The sequence below is a fragment of the Lynx canadensis genome, chromosome E2 (assembly GCF_007474595.2).
Source record: "Lynx canadensis isolate LIC74 chromosome E2, mLynCan4.pri.v2, whole genome shotgun sequence".
Taxonomy (NCBI): Eukaryota; Metazoa; Chordata; class Mammalia; order Carnivora; family Felidae; genus Lynx; species Lynx canadensis.
The window spans coordinates 49,824,679-49,851,363 of record NC_044317.1 but is presented as its reverse complement, the minus strand read 5'-3'; the positions used below and the strand labels follow the sequence as shown (position 1 = coordinate 49,851,363).

Genomic DNA, 26,685 nt, shown 5'->3' with positions numbered 1-26,685 from the left:
TTCACTGTTGGAGACTCAGTGGCTCATGTCAGTAATTAGCGCATTACTCTTTACAAATTATAGCAGCCTGGGTTCTTAGTTGGGAAGCACATGAGCTAACTCTATCTAATTGATTGAGAAAAGGATATTAGGTGGGTCCAAGAATTGGCAAGAAGCAGTAAGATTGTGTTCAGGGCTTTATACACGGAAATGATTGGCAGAATGATGCTGTAGGGTCTATGAGATTTCCTTGCTGTTCCCGAAGTTCCTTAAGATATATTAATTTTTCTTAATATAACTGCATTGATTTGTTCTAATTCCAAATCTGAGGCAAGTGCCTCGGTCTGGTGGATCCCAAGCTGTGCCTGCATCTGAGCTATGTGGTAGGTTGAGAGGTCAAGGTCACTAGGTCTCGTGTTTCCTGGAGAGTCTGTAATGGTGGGTGGGCTCGACATTCCGCTTATAAGAACTAAGTAGCCAATTTGTCATTCATAGAATTTTATTCATTTGCTAAGCAGCAGCTGGAAAAGTTTCCTGTATAGACCTCTCTTCTACATAGCCCATAAGGCAACATTTTCTTCACTTTCTGTACTTTGACTTAAATATGTATATATAGCCTCTTATGTAACATAATACAACTATCTCTCTTAAAATCAAAAACATGCTCACTCTCTTCCCCATATAGGGATAGCCTAGAGCTTCACGTCATCACATCCAATTCCAAGTCTGGGATCTCTGGGTGATGATCATTTTCCAGTGAAAACGTTGTCACATAAAAAAAGAGGGTTCAGATGCTGGTCATGAAAAAAGGCGAGAGTTTATGAAACCAAGCTAATATTAAGTAACTTCGGTTGCTGCCAGTAGATATTCAAAAGCTCTCTAAAACTGTTTTTGTGAAAAGAGAAACAAGTTGGTGTCATAAGCAGTTTTTCCTATGTAGGATAATTTAATCCTTTGGATTAAATCCTTTGAGGTGTAACTAAATCAGTGAATTGTATAGACTTTGCAGTAAATAGTATTGTTACATTTTAAAATATCACTTTGGGCATTTGCCAAAATGGATCTTCGTGTTGGAACAGTAAAGTTGGATTTTCTGTCTTTTGGCCAATGTGGTAATTATTTGTGATCTATTGAGGATGGTATTTACGTGGAAATAGGTTAGCAATTGATAAACCTTTCCGTACTGATGTCACCTGTCTGGTCTCTTTAACATCTTTTTTTATTTTCTACTGAGTGTTCATTCTGAGATCATGACAGCCTTCACGTTCACTTCCTCTCTTCTTCAGGGAGAATACCTAGAATTTAGATGTTGGGTCGGCTTCTTGAAACTTGGATATTTGCTTGGATGTTGTTCCTTTTTCTTGCTTGGTGTTCTACGAGTGTTTGCTCAGGTCTGGATTGTTGAGATCTATGCCTTTGGTTCGCTGCAGATTGGACAAGGTTGGTGAATCTTCTGACCATAAGCTCTTATTCTTGTGTTTCTCCACCATTACTTGCTTTCTGAACAAAGACCACACTATTCCTATGGAACATTCCGTGTCAGGCTGGAACTTTCTATGGGTATAAGTACTTGATTTTTCTGTACTTTTTAAAAACCTTAAGGACATGCCAGTAGTGTAAATTGATAATTTTTAAAATTGAAGCATAGCAATTAACATACAGTGTTACGGTATTTCACGTGTACAGCATACTGATTAGACAATTATATACATCACCCAGTACTCATCATAAGTATAAGCATAGTTGCCACCTGTCACCATACAATGTAAGATAATAATATGTCAATGTGATCATAAGTGGAATATGCTGCAATTTTGGTGATGAGGATTCGGTTAAAAAAGAAACCTATAGAAAAACCAAAGGATATAGTTCTGATGAAATACCAAAGCTGTTTATCTGTACTCTCTGATAGTACTATTCTCTGCTAATTGCATAGGGATTTCACCATCAATACTAGGTGCACACTCTGCTTTTGTATTTATGTTGCACTGCAATAGAAGGAGTTGAAATCTCTTTTCATAATCTGGTGGATAGATGTTAGATGTTGCTGATAGCCTGTATCATCTAGACCTGTGTATAGTACAGCCAATTCTAAGATGTGTTCCCAAGAAATTGGACACCCAGTCACCACAGCTTCCCCATTTGGTGCAGCTTCTACCTGTGTATGAGTGTCCCAGTTATGGCTTCTCTGTCCACATGGGAAGATGGGAGGACTACTGTTTAGGGGATATTGTTTTCTATTTTTCCTGGACCGACTCCAGGTGTATTTTTTTAATAAAAAGAAAACTAAAGTTTCTGGCCTTAAATGAAACTAAAAATGTGGACTTGTGTTCATGAGACATTCAAATTAGTCAGAAGACGCTAAATTAAAATAAAAATGTTTAGGTGATGGAGACTAGGTTAAAACGAGTTAAACTGGAATCAGCAGCATTAGTTCTCTTGGGTTGCAGCATTACCCTGGGGAACCATCAGTTATGCAGCAGTGATGTAGAACCAGGACTCTTAGGTGAGTGACTTATCTTGAGGCAGGAAAATAGAAACGAACTTATAATATATTTTGGTTAAATTTTTTTTTGGCATATTTAGGTTAAAAAAAAAAAAACGTTCAGAGACACTTTGGTGGTGTTACAGAGCCCAGAGGGGGCCACGAACCCAAGTGGAATTCCTACCAGCCAGGCAGGAACATCGTGAGCACTAAGAAACCATTAGTCGTGAAGAGCTGGACCAAGGTAGATCTATATGGATCCCTGGATCCATTGTGAGATGCAGTATCGAAAGTGCCTCAGAAAGGCACCATCTTTGTATGTTCAGGCTGCTATAACAAAAACACTGCAGGCTGGATGGCTTACACAATGAGCAAGAGTAACCTACCAGCAGATTCGGTGTCTGGTGAGGACTCACTTCCTGGTTCATAGGCGGCCATTTTCTTGCTGTGTCCTCACATGGCAGAAGGACAAAAGATGTCTCTCGAGTCTCTTTTATAAGGGCACTAATCCCATTCATGGAGAATTCACCCTCATGAACTAATCACCTCCCAAAGGTCCCCATCTCCTAAAACCATCACATTGGAGATTAGGATTTCAACATGAATTTGAGTGGGGGGTGGGCATAAGCATTCAGTCCATGACAGGCTCAAAGTTGACTTATAACAGCCTTCACAAAAGCTGCCTTATGTTGATACAGTCTAAATTGTCTGCAGGCATATGTTGTTCAGCATCAAAATTTTTGACAAATGACAAAATTGGCTTAATGTAGGTCCATACAGGAAACAGAACCTTCGCTAGACTGATGACCTGGAAACGGTTTCATCTCACACTGAAAGGGGCATCTAAAATTCCAGCTCAGGCCTATCACTGACACTCAGATGTTGGCCTTTTTATAACTTGCCTCTCTGGTGGATAAGCCTAAGGACGGTGTGAGATTATAGAAAGATACCATTAATAAACTGACTCAACCTCAGTGTATTTGGCCTTACTTATCACTGAAGGGACAAGATTTTTTTTTAATGCTTATTTATTTTGAAAGTGATAGAGAACGAACGGGGGAGGGGCAGAAAGAGAGGGAGACTGAGAATCCCAAGCAGGCTCCACACTGTCAGTGTGGACCTTGATGTGGGCCTCGAACTCACAAGCTGTGAGATCATGACCTGAGCTGAAATCAAGAGTTGGACGCTCAACCGACTGAGCCACCTAGGCGCCCCAGGACAAGAATTTTTTTTATTGTTTATTTATTTTGAGAGAGAGAGAGCACAAGTGGAGAAGGGGCAGAGAGAGAGGGAGACAAAGAATCCAAAGCAGGCTCCACGCTGTCAGCCCAGGGTCTGATGTGGGTCTTGATCTCAACCATGAGATTATGACCTGAGCCAAAATCAAGAGTCAGATGCTTAACCAACTGAGCCACCCAGGCGCCCTGAAGGGAAAAAAAAAAAAAATTTTTTTAAGTGATTGGGATTATTGGCAATTCACCTTCAGTGAGAGCCCTTATTTGTTCTTTGTTAAAACTTAGGAAGAAAACGAGAAAAAAGGTTTTGCTAATATGGCCCATCTCATCACATGGTGATGGGGAGTGGGGAAGGCTATGTGTAGATTAATTATCCTGGAGGCAAGCTATAAAGGGGAGAAATACAAATGTCAACTCTAAAGCAATATGAAACATATGGACTTAGGAAGCAAATATCTAAATAGGATTCCAGTTGGTACTTCTTTTTCCAGAATGGTTTCCTTAATCACCCTGCTTCTAACAGTTGCTGCCATTGTTCAGCGTTGGAGGACCTCATATCACCCAGCCAGATGTGCAAGAACCTGACTGAAATATGGGTTTACTTCCTCTTGTGGAAAACAGTTCCCCATGTACCACACAGTTGGAACAAATTAGACTATAATTGGCTTCCTATACCCCATCCTGGGTTGGAGTATATGTGGTTAGCATCCCTTCCCAGTACAGCCAACCGGCCCTCAGTGGATGTAATTTTACTAGCTAAGTTTGCCCCCAACCCCCTTGAATCCAGGTCATCACAGCATTCAAAAAGACATTGAATTTACCCTAAAAGATCCCAGTTATCATTGCCAGAGAGGGGGGAAGACTGGGCATTGTTTAAAGGATTGTATGTGTTTAAGTAAATCAATAGTGCTATTTGCAATGTCTCCAGCAGCCACTGTAAAAACCATGACGCTGAATCTTACTAATGAAAGCAATTCAATAATGAAGGGACCTTGATGTAGTTAAGTATATTGAATTAAGACTGGGACTTATTCAAGCTACAAATACTTATTTTTAGGCCTACTGGACTGGGGTAAACTAAGATATTTATCAATTATTAGGTTAATTTGTGTTAAACTGGTTGAACCGTATTGTTCTGAACTAAATCAAAGTCTGGAATATGGTGAGAGCTGTGAGAATTGGAAATTAATCACCAAGAACAAATATATTCCCAAGTTAGTGATGACTTATGAGAGGGGGTCTTCACACGAATGTGATAATAATTACCGGGTCTTACCAATTTATTCTTTTTTTTTTTATTTTTTTTAACGTTTATTTATTTTTGAGACAGAGAGAGACAGAGCATGAACGGGGGGAGGGGCAGAGAGAGAGGGAGACATAGAATCAGAAACAGGCTCCAGGCTCTGAGCCATCAGCCCAGAGCCTGACGCGGGGCTCGAACTCACGGACCGCGAGATCGTGACCTGGCTGAAGTCGGACGCTTAACCAACTGCGCCACCCAGGCGCCCCACCAATTTATTCTTAAAAGGTTGTCAAAGGAGGTGGGAGATCGTTCTTCCCCTTAACTTTAGCTTGAGGAAAGGCCAACTGCGAATACGTTCTCTGCCTCAAAGACTATCCTATTTTGATTTTATGGAAAAATTCAAGGAATGGGTGCTATGGAGGATCCTCAAGGAAAGTCTCATCTGATACTTGTTCACCAAGTGGGACATAATCAGCTACCATTAATAGAGTTTCTCGATTTTATAGGCGTTTTTCTTACAAGTATTGTGAAGGTAGGTGTTTCCAGGATTTTCTTAGGATGACAATGAGCAAATAGATTTACTTTTCTACTGTTCTCCTCACCTGTTCTTCATGGGCACAAGATTGCTGCCTCCGACATCACATCTTCGTACAATGAACATCCTAAGCAGGAAGGAAGGGAGAGGCTTTGTTTTTGTCAGGAAGAGAGATCTTCCCCATGATCACCCCAGAACATTTGACCTAAGTAGGTAATGTAGCCACCGCTTGCCACAAAGGGGATGAAGAAAATGAGCACCTGATATTTTCAGCCCTGATTATGGAAGGTAGATGATTTGAGACAACACAAGATAGAAATACGACTGCTCTAATCACCTTACTTCTCAAAGCAACAGAAGCCACTGATAAGTACAGCCATTGTTCTTAATCAGAATGTACCAGAAAATGGCCCTGTGCCCTCCCCTGCCTGCCTCTTCTATTTGAGTTAACCTATTTGCTTCTTTTTCTTTGTGTGTCTCTTCTTAATCTATTCATGGAGAAATACACCCTATTGTTTCCCAAATAAAAGAAAGTGAAATTGGATTTGTCATGGGAAAAGGTCTTTTGAGATTACTGTCTAGGCAAAGATTTTCAGTAACTTTCTCCATGAGCTCTGGATCTCTTCTTACCGAAAGAATTCATGAAAAGGAGAGGAGTGGTTAGCGCACTCCTCCATTTACATGGAGTGTATAAAACTCTTCCATTTTCAAACCCACATGCACACCATCACTGAGCAAGCAACACCAATTCCAGAGTTTACAGTGATTGGGATCATTGACAATTTGCCTTCAGTGAGCGCTGGAGTCAGCAGGGCAGGTAATATTCACACATTGGACCTTGTACTTGACAGAGCCGAGGAGAGCAAAGCCCATCAACAGGGCTCTGCCTTAGTAGCCAAACGTTTCCAGTTTGGAGGGTAGTCCTGTCTAGAGAAGTGGTGGCATTGTAATTTGAGCAAATTCTAAAACAGGCTCGGTTGGGCTGGTAAAACACAGGTAGCAATTTTTATTGCCATCTTTTCAGAATCGGTGCCTGATGGAAAAACAGGGCCTAGATTTACCCTTCTAAAAACCATAAAACCAGACCAAAGGGAATAACAATTTTCAGACATTAGATAAACGGAGCAGGCCTTTGATCCTTAAGAGGAATGATAAGTGAGGCAAGCGCTGTGACTTCCCTCGTTGTCAGTCTGGAGGCAGTTTTTAGACCACAGAGCAGGCAGTTCATGCCCCAAGAGAGCCCAACGGTCTCTCTCAGTTGCGATAAAAAGTGCAGAGAGACCAAGGAGGCTAGAATTTGTGCCTTCAGAGATATGCAGAAGTGTCTTTTGAGTTTTTGAGAACGGACCCAAATATTTGGGAATCAAATAACACGCCTGCAAATAACCCATGCATCAAAGAAGTCACAAGAAAAAGTAGAAAATGTTTTAGACTGAACAAAACTGAAAATGCAACATACCAATATTTGTGGGATGTAGTTAATGCAGTAATTACAGAAAGGTTTATAGCATTAAATTCTGTCATTAGAAAAGAAGAAATGTCTTGGGGCATATGGGTAGCTCCGTTGGTTACAACTCAGGTCATGATCTCACGGTTCTTGAGTTCAAGCCCTGCACTGGGCTCTGCACTGACAGTGTGGAGGCTGCTAGGATTCTCTCTCTCCTTCTTGTCTGCCCCTACCTCTCTCTTTCTCTCTCTCAAAATAAATAAATAAACTTAAAAAAATAGGAAAGAAGGTCTCAAATAAAACTTCCCCTGCAAGAAACTAGAAAAATTATGCCCAATGAGCAGAAATCAGTGAAATACAAAAATAACAGAGACAGCCAGTGGAACAAAAAACTCTGTTCTTAAGATCAATAAAATTGATAAGCTTGTAGCCAGAATAAAAAGAGAGAAGATACAAATTCCCAATTTTAGAAATGAAAGAGGATATGTGTCTCTCTAGGAATTTGTCCTTTATATAATTAGTTGGCATACAGTTGTTCATAGCATTCTCTTATATCCCTTTTGTATCAGTAAGATCAGTAGTAATATCCCCTCTTTTCTACTTTAGTATTGAAGTCTTGTCTTTTTTTTTTTTTTTCTTATTTGGTCTAGCTAAAGATTTGTACATTTTGCTGATCTTTGCAAAGAACCTACTTTTGGTTTCATTCATTTTCCTCTGATGTTACTCTAGTCTATAGTTCAGTACTATTTGCTCTAATCTCTTATTTCCTCCTAATTGCTTTAATTTGTTCTTATTTCTGTGCCTTTAAGAAAAAGATCAGGTTATTAATTTAAGATTTTTTTTTTTTGCTTTAATACAGGCATTGCAACCATAAATTTCCCTATAAGTACGCTTCAGCTGCACCCTGTAAGTTTGGCATGTTGTGTCTTCATTTTCTTTTCTTTTTTTGTTTCAAGTTTTTATTTAAATTATAGTTAGTTAACATATAGTGTAATGTTAGTTTCAGAAGTAGAATTTAGTGATTCATCACTTACATGCAACACCCAGTGCTCAACACAACAAGTGCCCTTCTTAATACCCATCACTCATTTAACGCATCCCCCCACCCACCACCCCTCCAGCACCCCTCAGTGTGTTCTCTCTAGTTAAGAGTCTGTTTTCTGGTTTGCTTCTCTCCCCCCCCCCCCTTGTTCATTTGTTTACTTTCTTAAATTCCACCGATGAGTGAAATCATATGGTATGGTATGTCTTTCTCTGACTGATTTATTTCACTTATCGTAACACACTCTAGCTCCATAAACATCGTTGTAAATGGCAAGATTTCATTCTTTTATATGGCTAAGTAATATTCTGTTATATATATATATATATATATATATATATATATATATATACACTACATCTTCTTTATCCATCCATCAATTGATAGACACTTGGGCTGTTTCCATAATTTAGCTATTGTTACTAATGCTGTTATAAATATTGGAGTGCATGTGCCTGTTTGAATCAGTTTTTGTATGCCTTGGATAAATACCCAGTAGTATAAGGTAGTTCTATTTTTAACTTTTTGGGGGAACTTACATACTATTTTCCATAGTGGCTGCACCAGTTTGCATCCCTACCAACTGTGCAAGAATGTTCCCCTTTCTCCACATCCTTGCCAACATCTGTTGTTTCCCATGTTGTTAACTTTAGTCATTCTGACAGGTGTGAGGTGATATCTCATTGTAGTTTTTATTTCTTTTTCCATGATGATGAGTGATGTTGAACATCTTTTCATGTGTCTGTTATCCATCTGGATATTTTCTTTGGAAAAGTGTCCATTCATGGCTTCTGCCCATTTTTTAACTGGATTATTTATTTTTTGGGTATTGAGTTTGATAAGTTCTTTATAAATTTTGGATACTAACCCTTTATCATATATGTCATTTGCAAATATTTTCTAAAATATAGAAATGGAAGGAAAACTTCCAAAATCATTCCTCGAGGCCAGCATTACCTTGATGCCAAAACCAGACAAAGACCCCACTAAAAAAGAATTACAGCCCAATATCCATGATGAACACGGAGGTAAAAATTCTCAACAAAATACTAGCAAATTAAATCAAACAGTGCATTAAATGAATCATTCACCATGCTCAAATGGGATTTATTCCTGGGCTGCAAGAGTGGTTAAGTATTCACACATCAATCAACATGTTACACCACATTAATAGAAGAGAGGATAAGAGCCATATGATCCTCTCGAAAGATGCAGAAAAACCATTTGACAAAGTATGGCATCCATTCTTATATTATAAAAACCCTCAACAAAGTAGGAATGCAGAGGACATACTTCAACATCATGAAGGCCATATATGAAAGGCCCACAGCTAATATCATCCTCAATGGGGGAAAACAGAGAGCTTTTCATCTACAATCAGGAATAAGACTCTCATCACTGTTATTTAATATAGTACTGGAAGTCCGGTCCTCAGTAATCCGACAACAAAAAGCAATAAAAGGCATCTATATCAGCAGGGAAGAAGTCAACTTTCACTATGATTGGAAGAACAGGTATTGTTACCGTGTCTATACTACCCAAAGCCATCTACACATTTAATGCAATCCCTATCAAAATACCGCCAGCATTTTTCACAGAGCTAGAACAGACAACCCTAACATTGGTATGGAACCACAAAAGACCCCGAATAGTCAAAGTGATCTTCAAGAAGAAAAGCAGAGCTGGAGGCATCAGACTTCCTGACTTCAAGTTCTATTACAAAGCTGTGGTGACCAAACTGGCGCAATAACCGACACACAGATCAATGGAGCAGAATAGAAAACCCAGAGAGCGGCCTGGGTGGTTCAGTCAAGCATCTGACTCTTCATTTCTGCTCAGGTCATGATCTCATGTTATGAGATCGAGGCCTGCATTGGGCTCCACATTGGGTGCGGAGCCTGCTTAATCCTATCTCTCCCTCTCCCTCTCCCTTTGCCCCATCCCCCATCTCTCTAAAAAAAAATTTTTTTTTTTTATAAAAAAGAATAGCAAACTCAAATGGACCCAGAACTGCATGGGCAATGAATCTTTGACAAAGCAGGAAAGAATATCCACTGGAAAAAAGACAGGCTCTTCAACAAATGTGTTGGGGAAAACTGGACAGCCACATGCAAAAGCATGAACCTGGACCACTTTCTTACACCGTACACAAAAATAAATTCAAAATGGGTGAAAAACCTAAATGTGAGGCAGGAAAACATCAAGATCCTAGAGGAGTACACAGGCAGCAACCTCTTTGACCTCAACTAGAGCAGCTTCTTACTCGACATGTCAAAAATAAAACAAAAGCAAAAATAAACTATTTGGACTTCATCAAGATAAAAAGCTTCTGCACAGCAAAGGAAACGGTTAAGAAAACTAAAAGGCAGCTAACTGAATGGGAGGAGATATTTGTAAATGATGTATCTGATAAAGGATTAGTATCCAAAATCCATAAAGCACTTATCAAACTCAACACCCAAAAAACAAATAATCCAATGTTGTGCTTTCATTTTCATCATTACCAATACTTTCTAATTTTTTTTGTGATTTAATCTTGATTCATTGATTATAATCTTTGATCTTTGTTCCTACGTGTTCTAATATGTTTTTAATTTTTTTATGTTTACTTATTTTTGAGAGAGACAGAGAGACAAAGCGTGAGCAGGGGAGGGGCAGAGAAAGAGGGAGACACAGATTCGAAAGCAGGCTCCAGTCTCTGAGCTGTCAGCACAGAGCCCGAGGCAGGAGCTCTAACTCACAGACTGTGAGATCATGACCTGAGCTGAAGTCTGATGCTTAACCGACTGAGCCACCCAGGTGCTCCTCTAATATGTTTTTAAAACGCTATTCCTAACCTATGATTCCAAATTGATTTCCCCACCCAATGACTTGGGACCCTGGTGCATGCATTAGGTACATCTTTAGGACCTGGATGGCTATGTGGACAAGACACAGTTTCTCTCAATATGGGGAGGTGGGAAACGCACCCCGAGTTGTCTATCTGGGATGGGATGGAGAGTCCAGAATCCATTAAGGACTGCAGACTGAGGTCAGAGAGAAAAACAGCTAGACAGGCCTTTTCCATTCAGAGATGCAGGAAGAGAGGTTTTGTTAGACTCTGTGGGCCAAACCTGGGACATGGGAACAAATGGTGGTGGGTGAGGATGTGAAACTGGGGTTGATGGAAGCCCGGGTTAGAGATGTAAGTTCTTGGAGGGCTGGGGCTGTTTGTGTGCTCAGATGTGAATGCATTTGGGAGGGAATGGCATGGGGGGGGGCACCATTCTTGGCAGGGTGGGTCCAGGGGCGGACTGCGGTTGTCCAGGGGAAATGACCTCAGTGCAGATGCACCTTCTGCTGTGGGAGAGCCCACAGGATGTTCGGGTGGGTGGAAGTAAGGGGGTGGGAGGAGTGGTGGTTTGTGGGCACAAAATATGTTCCTGGCAGGCATCTGTGATGTCTTTTTCTAAGTAACTGGCCTACAGACCCAGATTGGTGGAGGCCCCAGCTCTTGGGTGTAGGTTTTGTATGTCTGAGATGGAATCCCGTACGTAGGTGGAATCTGGTGGTGAAGAGATGGGGTCGGGGAGGCAGGTAGGACCTGAGGTGTGGCTCTAGGTTAGAACAAGCTTGAAGCTAGAGTCAGAGTGTCCCGCTGAGTCTGCCTTAGTATACTTCTGTGTTTATTAGGCATGGTGGTTTGGGCTGCTGGATTCAGGGACCTGTTATGGGTGGAGGGCTGCTCCGTGAGTGTTTAGACCAGGAGTCCCTGAATCCAGTGTGAGGCTGCGTCATGCTTGAGCTGAAGACCCTGGGTTGGTGGAGGTGGCGGTTGGTTGCTGCAGATTTTGGTTTCCGACGGGAGTGTGCTCGGAGTTCAAGCCTGGATGTTTCCGCAGGAGGCGAGCTTAGGGACAGGTGTCCTGAGGCCCAAGGCCGTTTAAGAACCAGCTGAGGCGGCAGATCAGAGCCTGGGAGGCGCAGAGCCACCGCACCACTCATTGGGGCGCATGCGCATGCGTTGGGCAGAATCTGGGTGGGAATCTCTAGTAGCACGGCTCTCCCGGAAGCGGAAAGACGGCGCCATCCGGGTGTGGGGGTGTGGCCTCGATTTGCCATCGCGCATGCGCGGCAATGGATGGGCGGCTCCTGGCGGACCTAGACATACCGGAAGCTGGGCAGGTATACCGGAAGTGGGGCAGGTGTACCGTAGTGGGGCGGGTGAACAGGCCTTCCTACCTGGAGCTTCATCACTCGGGACTTCCCCTAATGGCACCCCTGGTTCGATCCTTCAGGGCAGGGGGTTCCCCGCTCTCAGCCCGGAGCATCTGAGCTGCTGGCCTCGTGACCCCGTGTGACACGTTTCAGGGCCGTCCCCAGTTTCTTTTCCCAGCCCGGGTCCTCCTAGGGGGAAATTCCACCTGCGATGCCCTTCGTGTGTCTCGTCACTGGGATGAAATCAGGAGCGCGGAAAGGTGTTTCCATCGCGGCCTCATGAACGCGGATAATTGCAAACGTCCCTGGGAGACGCGACTGTAGCAGGAAGGTGCGGGGATGCAGGGAGATGGTGACGCTGGGAGCGCAGGTTTGCTGATGGGCAGGGGTGAGGCTGGCCCGTGTTAGGAGTAAAGCAGATTAAAGGTACCATTTAGTGTATGATCGCACCTTTTCCTTTGAACACATCTATATGTTGTATACATGGGGAAAAGTTGGGAAGAGCACACAATATTTGTGTGTGTGTGTGTGTGTGTACCCACCAGTAGTCTTTACGCATGGTATTACAGGGGATTTTATGTTTCCATTTTTAAAACATTGTAGTAAAATATACATAATACAAAATTTACCATCTTAACAATTTCTTTCAAATGTTTATTTTTGCGAGAGACAGCTAGTTGGGGAGGGGCAGAGAGAGAGAGAGAGAGAGAGAGAGAGAGAGAGAGTCAGAATCTGAACACAGCTCTGCATTGAGAGCAGAGAGCTTCATGTGGGGCTCGAACCCATGAGCCCTAAGCCGAAGTTGGATGCTTAACCAACTGAACCCCCCAGGTGCCCCTTAACATTTTTTTTAAGTGTGCAGGTCCGTGGCATTAAGTACATTCACACTGTTGTGCAACCATCACTGTATTTCAGCTTTTTATCTATATTTCTTATTTTTTATAGTGCATTTCCTAAGGTAATGACTGAAAAAAACTTAGTTTCCTAAATCAATTATGCTTTTTCTTTAATCCATCAAATAAAATAGACTATGCTTTTCATAACCGTTTTAGTGAATAATTAGGGTGTTTAGTGAACATCTGCCATGTTATTATTCTTAGTGTATAAAGTTTTTCTCCAACTGATGTTTGGAAAGAGTTGGTTCAAAAGACTTCTTTTTAAGTCTTGGTTAATGATTTAAAAAAAAATTTTAACGTTTATTTTTGAGACAGAGAGAGAGCATGAATGGGGGAGGGTCAGAGAGAGAAGGAGACACAGAATCTGAAACAGGCTCCAGGCTCTGAGCTGTCAGCACAGAGCCCGGCGCGGGGCTCGAACTCACAGACCGTGAGATCATGACCTGAGCCAAAGTCGGACGCTCAACCAACTGAGCCACCCAGGCACCCCTTGGTTAATGAATTTTTAAGAAACAAAACAGGGGCCCCTGGGTGACTCAGTTAAGCATCTGACTTTGGTTCCTGTCATGATCTCATGTTTTGTGGGTTCAAGCCCTGCATCGGGCTCTGTGCTGACAGCTCAGAGCCTGGAGCCTGCTTTGGATTCTGTGTCTCCCTCTCTCTCTGCCCCTTCCCTGCTCATACTCTGTCTCTCTCTCAAAAATAAATAAACATTAAAAAAAGAAACAAACAAAACTTTATCTTGAGATACTTGGAGATTCACATGTAACTGTAAGAAATAATAGAGACATCTCCTGGACTCTTTACCCAGTTTTTCTCACTTAGCATCTTGCAGAACTACAATACAGAATCACAGTCAGTGTCTATAGACGTTGATAGAATCCTGTGATCATGTGCAGAATCCCCAATTTCACTTGTAATCATTTGTGCTTGGCTGTGTGTGTTTCGTTCTATGCAATTTTATCACCTTCTAGGCTCACATGTCCACCATCACCACACTCAAGATACAGAGTAGTTCCATCTCCACCAAAATACCCTTTTACGGCCACACCCTCTCCCCCAGTTAGCACCTTGGCAACCCCTAAACTGTCCTCTGCTTCTATAATTTTATCATTTCAAGAATTTTTATAAATGGAATACAAAAGGTATGTAGTCTTCTGGGATTGGCTTCTTTTCTCTCAGAATAATTCTCTGGAGATTCATCCAACTTGTTTCTTGTATCATCATTTATTTTTATTGCTAAGTGGTGTCCTATGATTTGGACATACCACAGTTTGTTTAACTTTTCACCCATTGAAGGACATCTGGGTTATTTTTAGTTTTTTGCTATTTAAAAAAAACGGGGTGCCTGGGTGGCTCAGTCAGTTGAGCGTCTGACTCTTGAGTTCAGCTCAGGTCATGATCTCACGGTTTGTGGGTTCAGACCCCACATTGGGCTCTGTGCTTACAGTGTGGAGCCTGCTTGTCCCCTCTCTCTTTCCCTTCCCTGCTTGCTCTCTCTCTCTCTCTCTCAAATAAAAATAATAGAAAAAAAAGCTACCATGAACACTTGTGTACAAGTGTTTGTATGAACAAAAGGTTCCATTGTTTGGGGATAAGTCCCAAGAGTGTAGTTGTGTAAGGTGGTTTCATACTTAGTTTTAGAGTAACTTCCAAACTGTTACAAAGTAGTCATAGCATCATGAGGGATGGGATCCCATTTCTCTCCATCCTTGCCAGCACTTGGTGGAGTCACTATTTTTTACTTTTTTTACTTTGTCAATTCTGATAGATGCAGAGGGATATCTCATTGTGCTTTTAATTTGCATTCCAGTAATGATTAATGAAGTTGAACGTGTTTATATGTGCTTATTTGCCATTGTGTATACTTTGGAGAAATGCCTGTTCATCTCTTGCCCATTTTCTTTTTGAAAAAAATCTTTGTTTACTTATTTTGAGGGAGGGAGGGGCAGTGAGAGAGGGAAAGAGAATCCCAATCAGGCTCCGTGGTGTCAGCGCAGAGCCCGATGTAGGGCTTGATCCCATGAACCATGAGATCATGACTTGAGCCAAAATCAAGAGTTGGATGCTCAACTGACTGAACCACCCAGGCACCCCTCTTGCCCATTTTTCTAATTACTTATTATATTGTTTAGTTTTATACTCTTGAGTTTCTTTACATATTCTGTACACTTATCTTTTATCAGATACGTGGTATTGGGGAACATCATCAAAAAGACGTGATTGCTGATTGACCCGCGACCTGGACACAGACACTTGGAGGCTCCTCACCCCCTCCCCTGTCCTCAGAATGTAGGTTCTGCTTGCCTTTCCTCTTCCCAGAGGCTGCTCCAAGGATGTACTCTTGAAATGGTGATGTGGTGTTTGAAAACACCTGTATGGTATATGTGACTAAGCACAGTTAAGTCCTCTTTATAAACTGAAGATTTGGAGGGTGAGTCTGGGGATCCACTCATCTTTCAGTTGCCCATGACAAGCCTCATTTGTAAGTTCCCTTTGCTTCATAAAATTGCCACCTACTAACCAGGAGTGGCCTTTTTCTTTGGTCTCTCCCTGTCCTCCAAGTACTGTAGATGATTTTAGATCACACCAGGGAAGCTCCCAGGAGGGTTGTGAACCAATTGGCAAGAGAGCCAGAAGACAGAAGAGATGGGCCTTGGAAAAGAAGCATCCATGGGGGAAATCCAGTGTTGGCCATCGACCTCTTTGTGGGGAGGAGTGGCCTGTATGTTAGATACTTGTGGACCATCCTCTGAGTACAGGGATGCCCTGAAAATGCCGGCTGGTGTGCTTGTTGGAGTAATTGTGCATTGTGCTCTGCAGCAAGGAAGTGAGGCATGTGGTGGCCGCAGTGGGCTGGCCTATAATAATGGGCAGTTCGACTGGCCATCGATGCCCAACTGGAGGCTGAGGCTCATGTCAGGAAGTTGGAAGACAAGCTAAGATTAGAAAAGGACATGAGAATGTCCACTGGGCTGATGGCTCTGGGGCTGGCAGACATGATGGGAGTTGAAGGACAATAAGTTGGAGACCTTCTCATGCCCTTTTGCAAAGCTGGGAGGGTGCAAGGAGCTTTAGACAAAGGCAGTGCTTGTGACTAAGTCCAATTGACAAGCTAAGACATTCAATCCCTGGGAGAATGATGGGAATGAGGAGGAAGAGATTGTGGTGATTGACAGGGAAGTGGATGGAATGCCCCATGCCGTTGCACCCCTAACACAACAAAAAACAAAAGCAGAGCAACAGCAACCCTAAGCAGTGGGACGGCCCCCAGTTCAGGAAACATTGATGATGAGAGAATACGCTCCAACTGTGCTTATTGATATAGATGCCAATTTCAGCAAAAGGCCAGGGAAGATATCCTGGCATGGTTAGTGTGGCTATAGGATACCAGGGGTGGTGGTGTTTCTCTGACCCAGCAGGAGGCAGAGAAAACGAGCAACATCACCACACACCTTGCCCTCTGGCAGCACCTGTATGGTGCCCAAGAGATGCCAAGTACTCACTTCCTTATAGATTGGATTATTTTATCCTGTAGGGGAGGCTTGGTCCGATGAGGGGTATCTCCCTGGGCATGTAGGAATCTGGAAATCGATAGAGGAGGTACGGCAAATTTTCAGGAATCTGGGAATGAGACAGGTGATCAATGCTTCTGTCTTTTCAGGCCCTTTTCAGACCGCGTTCACTGCATGGACCAAAGCCAAGATTCTCCAGTCTGTCCCGAACACTGATATCCATGCTGAGCCCACGTATGAGATAAGATGTTTACCATGTTGGGCAATCCATTGCTCAACTGGAGGAAACTGACAGATCCTGGGAACAGACATGGGCTAGAGATAGAGGGGAGCCAGGAAAGCTAAAAGGCTGTCCCAACCTGCTCTCAAGGATCCAGTCAGAATAACCTGGAAGCAAATATAGTGTGACCTCATTGCTGTGGGGACCCTGCCTAAACAGATAGACTGGGTTGGCCTATGGAAAGCCTTAGAACCTGAGTAACAGTTTAGATCTGTCTCATCCACTCCTGTCATCCCTGATGTACCAGAGGCCTCAGGGATACATGCCTGTTTGGGATGGGTGTGTCCCTCACCCTGGGTATAAGATGCAGGCCAAGATTGCCTCCAGATGAGGGCCCCTGGAGGTGATCAGAGGCCCTATGTTCATTGGTCTTCCAGAAATCCATAAAAGGTGACAGCACGAGTGGATACTGAAGCTCAATGTACTCTAATATATGGTAACCCTCAGAGGTTTTCTGCCCCTTTCAGTGCCATCAGTAGTCATGGAGGACAGACAGTTATGGTCAGAAAGGTCCTCTTGGACATCTTCTCTGCCCTCCCTGCGACTATGGGGGTTTTTATCTCTCCAATACCAGAGAACATATTGGGCATCGATATTCATCCTACAAGATCAGACTCTGCAAACCTCTGATACCTCCAGGTTAGAGGAATCAAACCCATGCTGAGGAGAAGCACCAACTGGGAACCAGTAAGCCTGCTGTCCTCACATAGGATGGTAAATGTCAAACAATACAAATTTCCTGGGATTATAGGGAAACCATCTAGAGCTACACTACTGCCCATAGTAGTTTCAACAGCCCTGTATGACCAGTAAAAAAGCCAGATGGCTCACGGCAGATGATGATGGACGACTGGAGACTAAATAAGATGATGCCCAACATTGCCATCATCTTAAACACCTTAGCCACCGTCCTAGGAAGGTATCGTGCTGTGCTAGACTTAGCAAATACCTTTTTCAGTATACCCCTAGCCACTGAATCACAAGATCAATTTACCGTCACATAAGAGGGGCAACAATAGACCTTCGAAGCGCTCCTCCAAGGTTACCTGCATAGCCCCACTGTGTGTCATGGGATGGTAGCCCGAGACCTGTCCCTGTTGTCCTTCCCCACATCAATGAGATGGGCCCATGATATTGATGTTGTAATATTAACATAGAAAGAGCTGCCTCTCCTGCCAGGACATCTTGCAGGCTTTGCTGGAGCATCTGTGAGGGAGAGGATAGGCAACGGGCCGACAGACCATCCAAGGCCCAGACACCGCTGTGAAGTTTCTGGGAGTTGTCTTGTTGGGTAAGACCCATGTGGTCCCTGAAGCTGTGATTGATAAGACAGATGCAAGCTTACCCCACCCCCAAGAATATGAAAGAGGTGCAGGCCTTTGTAAGAATGTTAAGGTCTCCAGAGGACTTTTATTCCCCCCATGGCACAGTGCCTCTGTCCCTTATATTACCTGATAATGAAAGGGCAGGTGTGGGACCGGGGATCAGAGCAGCAGGCTGCCTTTGGGAAGGCAAAAATGCTCACAAAGCAGACTAACGCCCTTGGCATATATCAAGCAGGGCCCCCATTTGAGTTAAATGTGTCCATGACTCCAGACGGTGTCGATTGGGCACTGCGACAAAAACAAGAGAAGGAGACAATACCGCCAAGACTCTGGTCTAAGTGAAGGAGACAGAAAGCTGATACACCCCCATGGAGCACACAGTACTCTTCCAGGTGGAGCCTCTCACTAAGGAACAACACATTGTCATGAGAACTTCCCAGTCGAGGGGTGAGTTAAATATATGTTCCGTCAACCCACCTTTGCTATGACTCAAACCCACATTTTGACTAAGTGGCAGGTCTATTTACAGTAGAGGAAGGCCCTATGCACAAGTTCACTGTCTCTAGGGCTGCTAGGCCCCATGGAGTATATATACATCCTCCAGATGCTCCCACCCCTATTCCTATGGTGTCCCTGTAAAGAGGGGGGCAGGGGAGATTCCCGCTGGTGCTGCGTATACAGATCAGTCTAGTCTAGGCGAACCCCGCCCACATGGACTGTAGTTGCTATTCAGCCCAACACGGACACCATCTGGATGGAAACAGAAACAAACCTTAGTGGCCAGTGGGCTGAGCTCAGAGTAGTCTGGCTGGTGATGGTCCTGAGTCCTGGCCATTAACCCTCTGCACTAACAGCTGGGCTGTTCTGAAGGGATAAACCCTATCGCTCCGACAATGGGAAGCTGAGGGGTGGATGAGTATGAATAAGCCCTAGTGGGGTCAAGATACATGGAAAGACATTTGGGTCCACCTACAAGCGCCTAAGGCGGCCCTCACTGTTTTTCACGTCCTGTCTCACAAGGCACTGACATCCCCTTGCAAACAGAAAGCTGATGTCCTAGCTCAGGCACAAGCTTTATTTTTTTTAATGTTTATTTTTGAGAGAGAGAGAGAGAGAGAGAAAGACAGAATGTGAATGGGGGGGGTGGCAGAGAGGGGGAGACACAGAATCCAAAGCAGGCTCCAGGCTCCAAGCTGTCAGCACAGAGCCCGACGCTGGGCTCAAACTGACAAACCACAAGATCGTGACCTGAGCTGAAGTCAGACACTTAACCAACTGAGCCACCCAGGTGCCCCTCAGGTACAAGCTTTAGCTACTGACCTTTCACTAGGTACACCACATCAGGTGCATAGAGTGACCATGGCAATGCCTGGGTGGGATGGCCTATTGCCAGGGATGCTGGATTGCCCTTGAAATACGGTGACTTGGTTAATGAAGCAACAACCTGTCCTGTATGTTCTAAACAACACCCAAAGAAACTGCCAAAAGAATCTGGAACCATTCACTGGAGTTCCCAACAGGCGAGGGATTGGCAAATTGCTTGTATCCTCCTTGATATGGATACCCTCATTGAATAGATGGTAATTGGGCGTCCCATTTCAAAAGTCATGATATCCCAGACTGGGCGAAAAACATGCCACTAAAAAGAAGCTTCATCTCCCTTATAACCCATGAGTAGCAGGGTTAATAGAAAGGAAAAAAATGGAATATTAAAGCGACAGATTAACTTGTTAATAGGTTGAACCATCTTGGCTGGATGGACCAAAGTATTGTCCCAGGCTTTAATACCTTTGAATGATCAACCGGTAGAACCTATTGCCCCATATGCCAGACTGGGGACCCCTGCCAAGGCCCCCGGTACTGTAGGGGTGCGGAAGTGGCAGGAAACAGCCATTGCTTCCATCCTCACAGCAGACCAGCTCCGTGCTTTGCTGCTGAGAACAGCAGTCCCCCTCACATCTGGAAGAGGAATTATTTACCAGAATTTGCAATGGGATGTGCTGCTGGGATGAGTGAGTTACTTTGAACCTTTGGGTGAAGGGGAACTTCTCAGTCCCCACTGGGATCCCATTGTCCTGCTATGAGCTGCTGAACCTGTGGGGACACATCTACATGGAAGGGAACACGCAGTATTGAAAACAGGAGAAGGTGGGGGTCCTGGTCTGGCATATCCTGCCCCCAGCCCACCTCCTCATGCTGTCTGCCCTGGCCAACATGTTGGGTATGCACAGCAGGTCAAATTCCTAAGTCTGCATGACCATCTAAGGATTGGGCCACAGATGTAATTCTTGTGAAGGGGGAGACGTCGCCATACAATTTTTCACAAAATATCTGTCTTTTTGGCCTTTAGACATCCTCCTGTGGTGTCTAGTCACAGGAGGGGCACCTGATAAAAATACCTTTCTACTAGGGGCCCACTTGTCTGCCTGACAAAGAAATCAATCCAATTATTGAATATGTGGGTGGTTGCCCTTCTCTAGCTTGTCAGAATTGCCAAAATGCATATCACTCCTTCAGGGATGTGATCAGAAAGCCCTAATGTAGTAAAACAACAACACCAACAACAATCTAAGGCTAGTATTCTTAGTCCATCTGGTATTACCAATACTAACCCAGAAACATGGCGATGACACACACTATTCATGACCCTGGATGTGGGTATTCTTCTGGAAAGCAAACTGTAAGAGTAGCTCATCAAATTGCTTACCAAAAAGGTCTTGGAAATACCACCATCAGAGCAATGGATGGTCATGCTCACATTTGGGATGGGTTTGTATGTTTTACTCCAGATTATGGGCATTTGAACACCTGGGCACCCCTGTGTTGGGAGCAAAAAAAAAAAAAATCACTCTAAACAAAGTCAACCCAATCATATTAGATACATTGGATGGATACCAGGAGAGCTGTGTAGTCATCCTGTCATATAAAGGGATAGTGATGGGTTTGGCACTGATTGGTTGCAATGTCCAGTATTTGTTGGGTAGCACCAAATAAAACACAATGGTTATATGACACAGATCTTTGGCCATGGCTTCCACCTGGATGGTTGGGCCATTATGCCCTGGGCTTTCCCTAGGCAAAGGGGAAAATCCGCCCTTTGGTAACAATGGCTGCCAATCTCCTCAAGGCCAGGGAGACACCTTGTATTTTGCACTGGTAGGATCATCTGGCTCTTGTCTTTGTTCCTTCCATAGGCCTGGAAGATGTTATAACACACACAGAAGCCTTTACTAAGTTCATTCAGCAAGCCCTGAATGCTAGCCAGTGAAACCTACCATTACTGAACACTGAGTGACTCTAATAGAATAGTTGTCCTCCCAGATAGGATGGCCTTGGACATTAGTTCTGCCTTGCAAAGAGACACCTGTGCCATTATCCAAACAGAATACATGTGTTCCTATCTGATAAGTCTGCTAATGTATCATCTTTACCAAATGACACAGGGACACAAGTAATCGCCCTGAGTGATACAACCCCCATTCTAGGGGATTTAATAAATCAATGGTTTGGATCCTGGGGCTCTTGATAGAAACGTCACTGGTTTTGGATATTATAGTCTTAATCTGCCTCCAATGTGGCCAGATAGCCACCAAAAGAGCCACCTCCACACTAATGAAACCCCTTGTTGACCACTCAGGGCTTATTATGGAAGAGGGGGAAGATGAGATTCTAAGCTGATCATGAGGGTTGAAGTGTTGGAGAACACAACAGTACATGATTTCCAGTTGACCCACGAGCTGGATAGGCGCACTCGGAAGCTCCTCACCCCTTCCCTGTCCTGGGAATGTGGGTTCTGCTTGCCTTTCCTGCTCCCCCAGCCTGCTCCAAGGACACAGTCCTGAAATAATGAGGTGGTGTTGAGAACGGTATACTTGACAGCCCAGTTAGGGCCTCTTTATAATCTTTTAACATTTGGAGAGCAGGTACGGGGATTCATTCACCTTGCTGGTGCCCAAGACACGCCTCATATGTAAGTTTCCTTTGCTTATTGAAACTGCCGCCTGCCAACCTGGAGTGGCCTGCCTCATTCTTCAGTCTCTCCCTGCCCTCTGAGTACTGGGGCTGACTTCAGATTACGCCAGGGAGGCTACAAGAGGGGTGCGAACCAACCTGTGGTTTGCAAATATTTATTCCCAGTCTTTAGCTTGTTTTCTACCCTCTTAACAGGGTTTTTCTCAGAGCAAAAGATTTGAATTTTGATGAAGTCCAATTTATCAATTTTTCCTTTTTTGTTCCTGTTACTGGTGTCGAGTCTAAAAACTCAGCTTTAAAGAATGAAATCTGGCCATTTGCAGCAACGTGGATGGAACTGGAGGGTATTATGCTAAACGAGATAAGCCAGGCAGAGAAAGACAGATACCATATGTTTTCACTCATATGATCTTGAGAAACGTAACAGAAGACCATGGGGGAGGGGAAGGGGGGGGGAAGTTACAGAGAGGGAGGGAGGCATACCATAAGAGACTCTTAGGGACTGAGAACAAACTAAGAGTAGATGGGGGGGGTGGGGGAGAGGGAAAGTGGGTGATGGGCAGGGAGGAGGGCACTTGTTGGGATGAACACTGGGTGTTGTGTGGAAACAATTTGATGATAAATTATATTAAAGAAAAAATAAATAAATAAAAATAATGATAAAAACTCAGCTTTGCCCTAGATTCTCAAGAGTTTCTTTGCCTTTTCCCTGAAAGTTTTATAGTTCTTTGTTTTGTATTTAATCCAACTGTCCATTTTGAACTCATTTTTTTGCATAACGCTTGTAGTTTATGCCAATGCCCACTTTTTTGTGCCTATGGATTTCCGATGTTATGGTACCATTTGTCAAAAAGGCAATATCTCTATAGAATGTCTTTTGCACCTTCGTCAAAAATTAGTTGAACATATTTGTGTAGGTATATTTCTGGGTTCTTTAACTGTGTTCCATTGACCTACGTGTCCATCCTTCCACCCATACCACTGTCTTGATTACATAGGTGACTGAAAAATGACTCGTGATATGGTCTATCTTGGTGAGTGTTCCATGGACATTTGAAACAAATGCATATTCTGCTGTGGAGCATTCTATAAGCATCAATTAGATTCTCTTCATTGATGGTGTTCACTTAGTTTATATTTTTGCTAATTTTCTGTCTGGTAATTATATCAGCTGCAGGAAGTGGGGTGCTGAAGTCCCCAACTATAACTGGACGTCAATTTCTTCTTTCAGCGCTGTCAATTTTGGGTTTACATGTTTTGTTTGGTACACACATATTTATGGTCACTACGTGTTCTCGTAGACTGGCGATTTTTATCATTATTAATACTTTGTTTTATTTATAATTTACTTTATTCATGAATTTTTACATTTACATTAGATATTTTATTTACGATTGTTGTTTTTTTCACAGATATACTAAGTAAGACCATAGATATAATCTAAATTTTCCACAGAGAGAAATAAAATTAGAAGCAAGATTCATTTCCTCCTTCTTAACCCATGTCCTTCCTTAGGGAAGATCTCCCCACCAAACCATCATCCCCAGTCTCCGTGTGACCTTCCCTAAGTTTCTGTGCCCTCGTGAGCATGTCTACATATATGTTATGGGAAGCACCACAGTGCAGAGGGAGTAGAGATCCTGCAACCAGGTGCCCATTGGATCTTGACACACAGTACCTGAGACCTTGGGTAAGTGATTATGTCTTCTGTGCCTCAGTTTCTTTATCAAAGGGAAATGATAACAAAAGGGCCATTAACAGTTCCAAGTGAGTTCATTTTTGTAAAACATTTAGAAAACATTCATTTTGTAAAACATTTAGGTAGCTGGAGATTAGTAAGCACTATGCACCTTTTGATAAATAAATACTTTTTTTTTGCTTTAACATAAACAAATGTTTTTCATCATCTTTCATTTTAACATATAATTAACATATAACTCCTAGAGCCTTGGGAGAGATTCATCTGCCCACATCTAGGAGTTCTTCCTCAGTTCTGCAGGTAAAAACACCCCAATTTATTGATTTCCCAGGGAAATGAGAATGTTCCAAAAACGAGATCACATTAACTATATTCACATGGAACTCTCCTGAACCAGAGGCTGCTCTGTTCATTTGTGATAGCACTCATACAGTTTCCATGGAGTGGTCTTCAATTTAAGTCTTAAAAATCGGGTAAGGTTGGGGTACCTGAGTGGCTCAGTTGTTTATGAGTCCCACTCTTGATCTCAGCTGAGTTCTTAGGCTCAGTTGTGAGTTCAAGCCCCACATTGGGCTTGGGCATGGAGCCTACTTTTAAAAAAATTGGGTAATGTTTCAAAAGTGAACAAGGAGATGGGCATTTTAAGAGGGATCAACAGTAGCAGACAGAGTGGTAAAAATGGCAGGACTTTGGCTGGGAACTGAAACTGTTTACACTCAAGCAAATGCCTAGAGGCTTGCAGTGCTGTGATTGGGTTATTTTTCTAATCAACAGAAACCCTTGACAAGTCTTGAGAATTTGTCAAAACAATTCAACAGTTCATCTGGAAAAGAGTGCTAGAATTTATAGGATGAAATAAAAAAAAACAGAATAGGGAGGGAGAGAGAAATACATATATTATACAACAGTGATAACTCTAATTGAGATCTTTTAGCACAGAAAAAAACATCTCTGTCATTGGAACAGTTGTATCCCAGAAAATATATAAGTATGTACAATAACCTAGTAAATGAGTAGGATGATATTTTAAGTCAGTAGATAAATGATGAATTTTTCAGGAAATTTTGTTGCGAATACTCAAGCATTTGGTGAAAAAGAAAAGTAGATCTCTCTTCACACCATATACTAAAATAAATGACACAGAATAAAACAGACCAATAAAACCATGAAAAGTTGAATTGACTATATCTTCTTTTTTTTTTTCCTGTGTTTTATTTTTATTTATTTATTTTTGTGATCTGGCATTTGAGGCCTTGATCCCAGAGAGACGCCCCTCCCAAGGCTACCTAAATTCCTAGATAGCAAACTACTTCCCTGTTAGCTGCCTTTGATATACAAATAAACCGATCCAGAGCCCAGACACCCAACCGTGTCCTTTATGGAACTCCTACACCAAGGCAATATTCCCCTGCCCTGAATCAACCCAGGACTAGGCACTGGACACCAAGGGACCACCCAGAGCCCACCAAAATATTATCCTAAACTTATTCATCTTATTTACCTTGATTCACTCATCCCTTCCCATCAAAACCCAATAAAGGCTTTGGACCGTGTCCTCTCTACTGCCTCCTGACCAACCATGGTCCTTCCCTGTGAAACCCTGTGTGGCATGCCACACACTTTGTTTCTAGAAATCTGTGAGTATTAAACTTCTTTCCTCATGACTACCATTTCTGTATTTGTGTGTCTTACCATACCTGATTAAGACAAATCTCAGGTATAATTTTAGAACAGAAGTGAATATAGATGTCCTTATTGGATATTAGAGGAAGGAAGTCTTTATAATTGTGTGGAAAAATACAGAATCCAAAATGAAAGGACTGATCAGTTTGATCAAATAAAGGTCGGTGGTTTTTAAATACTGCCTTATAAAAGTCCAAACTGGGGGGAAAAATCATCATACAGGACAGCGTCAATACCATTTGTATACAAAGAGAATTTACAAATAAATAAGCAAAAGATAAAAATGGGCAAAGGATATAAACAGGCAAGTTACCCACCGCTGACATATCGACATTTATTCCACATCTCCATGAATAAAGAAACGCAGTCAATAAGGAGACAGCATACTTGGGCTATCAAATTGGAAGAAGTTAAAGAAAATGATTATTCCTACTCGACGAATGAGATTGGAAGTCTAACTTCTTTAGTGGATAAAGTGGTAATGGACCTAAAACTAAAGAATCCTAAACAACCACTTTAAATGAATTTATTATTTAGTGACATGCATGAGGTGAGAGAAAAAAATCGGCTCTAAGATATTATGATGCAAATTCTGTGGGGACAAAAAATTTTAAGTATATATTTACTCAAAGAGGAAATCCGGAAATACATAGGCCAAGATCTTAATGATACTTGTTTCTGGGTGCTAGGATTATGGGGGACTTTAGTTCTTTCTCTTACTTTTTCCCCTTACTTTTCTTTTTTTTTTTTTTTTTTTCAACGTTTATTTATTTCTGGGACAGAGAGAGACAGAGCATGAACGGGGGAGGGGCAGAGAGAGAGGGAGACACAGAATCGGAAACAGGCTCCAGGCTCTGAGCCATCAGCCCAGAGCCCGACGCGGGGCTCGAACTCCCGGACCGCGAGATCGTGACCTGGCTGAAGTCGGACGCTTAACCGACTGCGCCACCCAGGCGCCCCTCCCTTACTTTTCTTAACATTCTTTTTACTTTTGTCCCTTAACATTGATCATGCACTGCTTTTGTAAAAAAAAAAAAAAACAAAAACAAAACATAAATAAATATATAGTGTAAATTATATACATATATGGTGTAAATTATAGATGTATGGTGTAAGTTATATGTGTGTGTGTGTGTGTGTGTGTGTGTGTGT

General features: G+C 42.7%; 1 protein-coding gene across 3 annotated transcripts in view; it reads left to right on the top strand.

Moving 5' to 3' along the window:
* The window catches only part of ZNF180 (zinc finger protein 180), a 37,518-nt gene extending 21,936 nt beyond the window's left edge, over nt 1–15,582 (top strand). For 2 of the 3 annotated variants that reach the window (XM_030297862.1, XM_030297861.1), the window contains one exon: nt 15,246–15,582. In XM_030297862.1, the coding sequence (XP_030153722.1) occupies nt 15,246–15,293 (48 nt within the window). In that variant the 3' untranslated portion in view covers nt 15,294–15,582. Of the gene's footprint in view, nt 1–7,783; nt 7,831–15,245 lie in introns of all 3 variants that reach the window. The other variant, XM_030297860.1, reaches the window with a different exon arrangement.
* Nucleotides 15,583–26,685: the final 11,103 nt, after the last annotated feature.